This window comes from Coptis chinensis, chromosome 5 (assembly GCF_015680905.1).
Source record: "Coptis chinensis isolate HL-2020 chromosome 5, ASM1568090v1, whole genome shotgun sequence".
Taxonomy (NCBI): domain Eukaryota; kingdom Viridiplantae; phylum Streptophyta; class Magnoliopsida; order Ranunculales; family Ranunculaceae; genus Coptis; species Coptis chinensis.
Window position 1 is genome coordinate 61,914,858 of NC_141460.1, and position 6,431 is coordinate 61,921,288.

Sequence of the window (6,431 nt, forward strand, 5' to 3'; positions counted from 1 at the left end):
GCTGATAAAGAACATGCAGGGATATGCGGGGCCGCGGAACACACCCGAAGAATTACTTGATAAACCTTTCTGCGCCTATCATCAGATACGTAATCATGAGACCGACGACTGCTACACACTAAAGTGGATGGTTCAACGTTTGGTGGAAAAAGGAAGGATGGGAGAGTTTATAAGGGGAGGACAAAACGAGGAGGTTATACCTCGACAAGATCGTATCTTAGGAACCATTAACGTGATATTCAGTGGAGAAGTATTAATCCATAATGCTCATAAAGACAGAGTGCGAAGAACTGCGAGCATCCAGTAGGTTAATGAAGGGACTGATAGATCCCGAGCGAGAGTGGGGAAAGCGGAGGACCGGGATAGGATCGTCTTTAGCAACGTAGATTTGCGGTTGGTGGATTCTCCTCATGAAGATGTATTGGTCATCGCTGTGGCAATGGGTAATTATATGGTGAAAAGGGTATTGGTAGATTGCAGCAGTGTAGTGGACTTGTTGTTTAAAAGGGCGCTGGAAGAAATGGGGATTGATCATAGGCAGTTGAGACTGCCATGGACTAACTTATATGGATTCAATAGGAGCATGACTAAGCCTATGAGAGAGCTCTTATTACCAGTAACCACATGTCCAGTGACTGTGTTTGCGTAGTTCATGGTGGTGGACTCATCTTCCTAGTATAATGCAATTCTAGGGAGGCGGTGGATTCATGAGATGAAGGCCGTCCTGTCAACTTACTACCAAGTGATACAGTTTCCCTCTCCCACTGGTATGTATGAAGTTCGCGAAGACCAAGTGATGGCCAAGAACAGCAATAGGGGTACGGTTAAACAGTTGATCCGAGGGCCAAATGAGGAGAACTCAAATCCGAGGAAGAGGCAGGCATAGCAATTACAGTGTGCCTCGGTGGAGGAGAAGGGGGAGGCGGCGACAGGTCAGAAGATGCTGGACGAGATTGAAGTGGTGAGTATTGGAAGGCAGGAGGAGAGGTTTACCGCGATAGGGTCTAGCTTACTAGACGAATGGAAAAGAAAGTTAATTCAGTTATTGTCAGAAAACCAAGACGTGTTTGCATGGATCATTGAGGAGGTTAGGTTGGACCCGGAGTTCGCCTGTCATTGGTTACACATAAGACAGGAGGCTAAGCTGGTAAGGCAAAAGATGCGGAGTATTAGACCGAAGTATGCAGCGGGCATTCGCGAGGAATTCGCGCGGTTGAAAGGAGCCTGAATAATTCGAGAAGTGGAGTTCACGGATTGGTTGTCCAATGTGGTGGCGGTACCAAAAAAGAACGGCAAGGTACGAATGTGCGTTGATTTCACAGATGTGAATGTCGAGTGCCCGAAAGATAGCTACCCCATGCCGCGGGTGGATGAGTTGGTGGATAGGACAGGAGGATTCAAAATATTTTCGTTCATGGATACATCAATGGGGTATAATCAGGTCGCAATGTACGGGCCAGATCAAGAGAAAACAGCATTTGTGGTAAAAGGTGGCACATATTGCTACACGAGGATGCCTTTCGGGTTGAAAAATGCTGGAGCCATGTTTCAGCGGTTGGGAGAGAAAATATTCGAAAGTAAGATCAGGAAAGGGATGGAAATATACATAGACGACATGGTAGAAAAGAGCATGTTGGAGAGGGAACATTTAGATGGATTTAGGGAAACATTCGAATCTTGCGGAAATACAATCTGAAGCTGAATCCAGAGAAATGCACGTTCGAGGTGACCAAAGGGAAGTTCTTGGGCTACATTGTTACTCACAGGGGAATAGAAGCTAATCCAGAATAGATAAGAGCGTTGGTGGAGATGCCGTCGCCACAGAATGTCACAGAGGTGCAGCGTCTCGCTGGGAGAGTTGTGGCATTGAATAGATTCATTTCCAAGTTGTCGGACAAGTGTAAACCATTGTATCAGTTGTTGAGAAGTACCCCGAACTTCGTGTGGACGCCAGAATGTGAGGAAGCATTTCAAGAGCGGAAGAGGTATTTGGGCAAGGCTCCGTTGCTATTGAGGCCGGAGTAGGGGGAGAAGTTGTACCTGTATCTAGGGGCCACCGAGTATGCGGTCAGTTCCGTTCTGGTCAGGCTAGCGGATAGAGTGGAGAGGCCGGTGTATTTCCAAAGCAAGACATTGTTGGATGCCGAGACGCGGTATAGCAGAATGGAGAAGTATGCCCTTGCCTTGATCTTTTCCACCATGAAGCTAAAACTGTACTTTGAGTCACACTCTGTAATGGTGGTGCAAACCTGCCGCTTAAACAAGCGTTAAGGACTGAGAAGTCGGGCCGAATGTTGAAATGGGCAGTGATGCTTAGTTCTTACGAGATACAGACATCAGATAAGAATAGCGGAGAAAATGCAGGCCGTCGCGGAGTTCTTGGCAGAATTCCCAGCAGAGGACCCGACGTGGGGAGAGGAGATGGTCATGGAATCAGAAAAGGACGTGGTGCCCAATTAACTAGACCCTAATTGGGCTAAGCGGAATGGGTGGAGAGTGTTTGTGGATGGGTCGGCCATGGACGCATGCAGCGGTATAGGAGTGGTATTGGTTACTCCAGATAATAACAGGATAGAGTTGACCATGAAACTAGGATTTGTGGCATCCAGTAAAGAAGCAGAGTACGAGGCCGTTATAGCAGGACTAAGAATAGTGAAAGACTTGGGAGTGAAAGACTTGATCGTGTACTCAGATTTAAATCTGGCGGTATGTCAGGCAAATGGGGGGTTCGCGGCCCGATGTCCAAGAATGGCCAAATACTTGAAGGTGGTGCATCAAAGAGCTAGCAAGTTTACAAAGCTTCAGTTTGTGCACCTAGGGCGCGGGGAGAATAGGCATGCAGACGCTCTGGCATATGTGGCTGCCGCCATGCTGGGGTCAGAAGAAAGAACTATAAAGGTGGAAAGACTGGAGAGGCCAAGCACAGAGGAGGTGATGGAGGTGTGCCAAGTTGCAGAGGAAGAAAGGGGGTGGATGGATCCCATCAAGCGCTTTCTAGAAGGAGGGGATGTGATAGATAGGAACGAGAAAAGGAGGTTGGAGCAGGTATCTCAGAGATATGTATTGATGGAAATGGAACTATATCGAAAGAACGTTAATGGGCCATTGCTGAAATGCCTAGGGCCGCGATTATCTTCAGAAGTACTGGCAGAATTGCACAAAGGGGACTGTGGGAGTCACTCCACAAGGAGGACTACAGTACATCGGTTAATGACGTAAGGCTATTTCTGGCCTCATATGAAACGAGATATAGTAGAATTTGCTAAGAGGTGTGACAAGTGTCAGAGGTTTGCACAATGAATATTTGCACCTGCGGAGCCCCTGCATAGTGTCTCCAGCCCTTGGCCCTTTGCCATGTGGGCATTGGATATCGTAAGGCCATTACCCATGGCTAGTGGCAAAAGAAGATATATGTTGGTAGCCATGGACTACTTCACTAAATGGATAGAAGCCGTCCCGTTGCAGCAGATAAAGGAGGCTCAAGTGATTAAGTTTCTATGGAAGAACATCATATGTCGGTTCGGGCTGCTGTATGCCATCATTGCAGACAATGGGACATAGTTCACAGGAGCTAAGGTGGCTGCTTTCCTTGAAGCCTACAAGGTGAAGCAAGGGTTTTCGCCCCTTACAACCCAGAAGGTAACGGGCAGGCTGAATCTTCCAACAAGACAATACTAAACAATCTGAAAAGAAAACTGGAAGATAGGAAGGGTGCATGGGCCGACGAGTTGAATCAAGTTCTTTGGGCTTATAGAACCACTCCACGGACCACCACCAAAGAGACCTCGTTTGCCTTAGCATACGGCGTTGAGGCCGTGATTCCCTCGGAATTAGTGGTGAGTACCAGGAGAGCCAAGGCTGTGGAGGAAGGATCGAATTGGCACATTTTGGTCGGTGATTTGAATTTGGCAGAAGAGAGAAGATATTCTGCCCGCATCCATTTGGAAGAGTATCATCGGAGGTTACAGAGGCAATAAAACAAGCGGGTCAGGCCGTAAAAGTTTAAGGTAGGGGAATTGGTGTTCCGCCGGGTGACGCCAAGCACGAAGGAGGAAAGGGACGGGAAACTAGGCACAAACTGGGAAGGGTCGTACACCGTGATGGAGGAAGAGGGGTCAGGAATCTATAAGCTTCAAACAGTGGAAGGAAAGCTAATAGAGAGGCCTTGGAATGTAAGAATGTTAAAAAAAAATTACAAGTGAAGGTACTGAGGTTTCAGAGCAATGTAAGGAAGTCCAGAGCAGAGGACTAGAGTTGTATGTAAATGTATAAAACCGCAGCACTTTTGTGAATGAAAATGCGTTCCTTATGTGTAGTGTTTAAAGAAGAATATAAACTGTGAATCTGAGATGCAAGAAGTACATGGGGCAAGGAGAGTGGCCTTAACAGGCTTGAGAGCCTGATCAAGCCCGCGGAGTGGGATGAGCCCTCCCGGATCAGAGATGCTAGAGAAAGGGTGGGGGGGGGCAAAGAGAGTGGCCCCAAAACCTGGTCGAGCCCGTGGAGTGGGGTGAGCCCTCCATGGATCCAAGATGTAAGAGATACATGGGGCAAGGAGAGTGGCCCTAACAGGCTTGAGAGCCTGATCGAGCCAACGGAGTGGGATAAGCCCTCCGCAGAACATAGACGTAAGAGAAAGAGGGGGGCAAAGAGAGTGGCCCCAAAGCCTAGTCGAGCCCACGGAGTAGGATGAGCCCTCCACGGATCCGAGATGCGAGAGATACATGGGGCAAGGAGAGTGGCCCCAACAGGCTTGAGAGCCTGATCGAACCCGTGGAGTGGGATGAGCCCTCCGCGGAACATAGACGAAAAAAGGGGGGAGGGCAAAGAGAGTGACCCCAAAGCCCCGACGAGCCCTTCGCCGAGTGGGATGAGCCCTCCACGGATCCGAGATATGAGAGATACATGGGGCAAAGAGAGTGGCCCCAACAGGCTTGAGAGCCTGATCGAGCCCGCGGAGTGGGATGAGCCCTCCGTGGAACCTAGATGCAAGAGAAAGGTGGGCCAAAGAGAGTGGCCCCAAAGCCTGGTCGAGCCCGCAGAGTGGGATGAGCCCTCCATAGATCTGAGATGTGAGAGATACATGGGGCAAGGAGAGTGGCCCCAACAGGCTTAAGAGCCTGATCGAGCCCGTGGAGTGGGATGAGCCCTCCGCGGAACATAGATGCAAGAGAAAGGTGGGGCAAAGAGAGTGGCCCCAAGGCCTGGTCGAGCCCATGGAGCGGGGTGATCCCTCCACAGACCCAAGATGCGAGAGATACATGGGGCAAAGAGAGTGGCCCCAACAGCCTCAAGAGCCTGATCGAGCCCGCGGAGTGGGATGAGCCCTATGCGGATCAGAGATGCAAGAGATAGGTGGGGCAAAAAGAGTTGCCCCAAGGCCTGGTCGAGCCCACGGAGCAGGATGAGCCCTCCACAGACCAGAGATGCAAGGGATACATAGCATACTAAAGAGGGAATAATATAGCATAAGGAGAGATTTGCATAAGGAGAGAGATGTCGTACAAGCAGATAGATAGAACCAAAAGATAAATAGGGAACAATATAGCATACTAAATCAAATATCATACTAAAGGAAATAATGAAAGTAGGAAAAGTATGGCGAACGACAGACATATAAAATGTAGCTACATAGCAAAATATGTGGACAGGGGCGAACCCAGGTCGCAAGTTAATGACAAGTATTTGATACAAAGAGAGAACTAAGGCATTCAATAGGTGGACGAATCAGCCATGTTTTCGGTAGCACTAACTTCAGCGTCGGTAGTGGGGGACTCCAGAATGACTACGGCAGGAAGGGGGTCATCGCCCATCACAAGGTTCTCGGGTATGCCAGAAAGGTCCGCGGCTTCCGTAGGATCACTGGCGACCTCAGTGGGTTCAGTCACCAGAATGGGGGGTATCTCTGGGAGAAGGCAGCCTTCCTGGGTGAGCCGGGCGAGTTCCTCTTGGACTTTCCATGCCACTCTCTTCTCCGCCAGAGCCTTGAAATGGTCACGGAGAGCCATCATGTCTGATTGGTGCTGCTCCATCATCTTGGCTGTGTCATCCTTGTGGGCCTGACTGAGGGCATCCACGGTTTTCTCATGTTGTTAGGTAAGGACATCCAAATTGAGCTGGTGGTGGTGGAGAAGCTCTTCCCTTTGACAGTGCAAACGATCATTGACGGAGTCCATGTACAGTTGATTGAAGGATTCTGCCGACTTAAGTTCGTCCTGAGCCTGGACTTTGGCCAAATTGGCAGTTGCTAGATCTGCCTGAAGTCCGGTGTAGGCCGCTTGCAAACCAGTGGAGCCATTGAGCTCCTGTTCTAGGGCGGTCACCTTGTTCTTGGCACGGAGAAGGCCGCGAATCATGAAGGAGATGTCCAGGCCCACCTGAGTAAAAAAGGGAGAGGGATGAAAAAAAGAGAGAGAGAGAGAGAGAGAGAG

General features: G+C 49.4%; 1 protein-coding gene across 1 annotated transcript; it reads left to right on the forward strand.

The window, feature by feature from the left end:
* Positions 1-2,517: 2,517 nt before the first annotated feature.
* LOC147498232 (uncharacterized) lies at positions 2,518-3,219 on the forward strand. Its single transcript, XM_086563185.1, has one exon. The coding sequence runs from the start codon at positions 2,518-2,520 to the stop codon at positions 3,217-3,219; it is 702 nt and encodes a 233-aa protein (XP_086419311.1).
* Positions 3,220-6,431: the final 3,212 nt, after the last annotated feature.

Bases quoted from the DNA above. Each gene is read 5' to 3' on its own strand.
- LOC147498232 (XM_086563185.1), top strand. From the start codon at position 2,518: ATGGACGCATGCAGCGGTATAGGAGTGGTATTGGTTACTCCAGATAAT.